This window comes from Eimeria mitis, genomic scaffold (assembly GCF_000499745.2).
Source record: "Eimeria mitis Houghton genomic scaffold, Emh_scaff3968, whole genome shotgun sequence".
In the NCBI taxonomy this organism is placed as follows: Eukaryota; Apicomplexa; class Conoidasida; order Eucoccidiorida; family Eimeriidae; genus Eimeria; species Eimeria mitis.
The window spans coordinates 1-1,317 of NW_013572303.1; the positions used below are offsets into that span (position 1 = coordinate 1).

Sequence of the window (1,317 nt, forward strand, 5' to 3'; positions counted from 1 at the left end):
AGCTAGCTGCAGCTAGCCATCGATACCCCCAGCTAGCCACCGGGACAGCTAGGGGCCTCAAGGCTCCGGGTGTATATACAGCTGGTGCTGCAGAGCAGCAGCAACTCCTTAGAAAGAAAAAACACAAACCCTAAACCCTAAACCCTAAACCCTAGATATACAGCAGAAGCAAAGTAAACAAAACAAGAAATAAAACAAACAAAACAAAACAAAACAAAAAAAACAAAGGAAACAAAAACCCTAAACCTAAACAGCGTAAACCCCAAACCCTAAACCCTAGAGGAAGACCCCTCTAACAACCCATCCCCCCAAACCCTAAACCCTAGACCCTAGACCCTGGATCCTAACGCCACAAACAACCTGAAACCCTAAACCCTAAACCCTCAAGACAGAGATCTTCTAAACAGCCTCTAAACCCTAAACCCTAAAACCTAAACCTAAACATCTCTCAACCTAAACCCTCAGCAAAGAGATACATCCTCCAGGGTTCAACTCAACAGGGGGCCCCCCCACTAACCCTAAAAACACTAGAACTCTATAGAGGGGGGCCCCCCTGCAATGTTGTTTGGGTGGGTGGGGGGCCCCCCTTAAGGCTCCCCGCTGCAGCAGCAGCAGCCGCATGCAGCCCCAACAAAGAGGGGCCCCCGCTTATTGTTGTTTGTAGCAGAACGAGAAATAAAAACTCAAATATATCATTCTGTTCAGACACAGGGGGGGGCCCCCTGCTCCGGGGCCCCCCACTCGAGGGGGGCCCCCAAGGAGGGGCCCCCCCAAGCAGAGGGCCCCCAAGGAGAGGGCCCCCAGAACGAAGCCACATGCAGGGGCCCCCGAACGGCAGCCCCAGAAGGCCCCCAGTAGTGGGCACCTGGGGGGGGGCCCCTGCGGGGGGGCCCCTTGTTGGGGGGCCCTGGTGGGGGGCCCCTGGTGGGGGGCCCCTGGTGGGGGGCCCCTGATGGGGGGCCCCTACCAAATCAACTAAAAGGGCCCCCCTAAGAGGGGCCCCTGTTGGGGGCCCCTCTCCTAGGGCCTCCCCTAAACCCTAAACCCCCCTAACAGGGGGTTTTAGGGTTTAGGGTTTAGGGTTTATGGCGTAGGGTTTAGGGATTCGAGGGGCCCCCAGGAGGGGGCCCCCTAAACCCTAAACCCTAAACCCTAAACCCTAAACCCTAGAAAGTGTTAGTATGTTTTGAAGGTGAGTATTTCTTCTTGGTCTATGCCGAGGTAAACGTCACTGCATAAGAAGAGAGACAAAGAGAATATCTCGTCTTTCTCCTCAGGCGCAGAAAACCTAAAAAAAAAAAAAAAAAAAAAAAAAAA

General features: G+C 53.8%; 1 protein-coding gene across 1 annotated transcript in view; it reads right to left on the reverse strand.

The window, feature by feature from the left end:
- Positions 1 to 1,176: 1,176 nt before the first annotated feature.
- Positions 1,177 to 1,317, reverse strand: part of EMH_0071210 (activating signal cointegrator 1 complex subunit 3, putative) — a gene marked incomplete at both ends in the record, with an annotated part of 3,246 nt that continues 3,105 nt past the window's right edge. The window contains one exon of the mRNA XM_013499071.1: positions 1,177 to 1,288. Within this exon, the coding sequence (XP_013354525.1) occupies positions 1,177 to 1,288 (112 nt within the window). The remainder of the gene's footprint in view (positions 1,289 to 1,317) is intronic.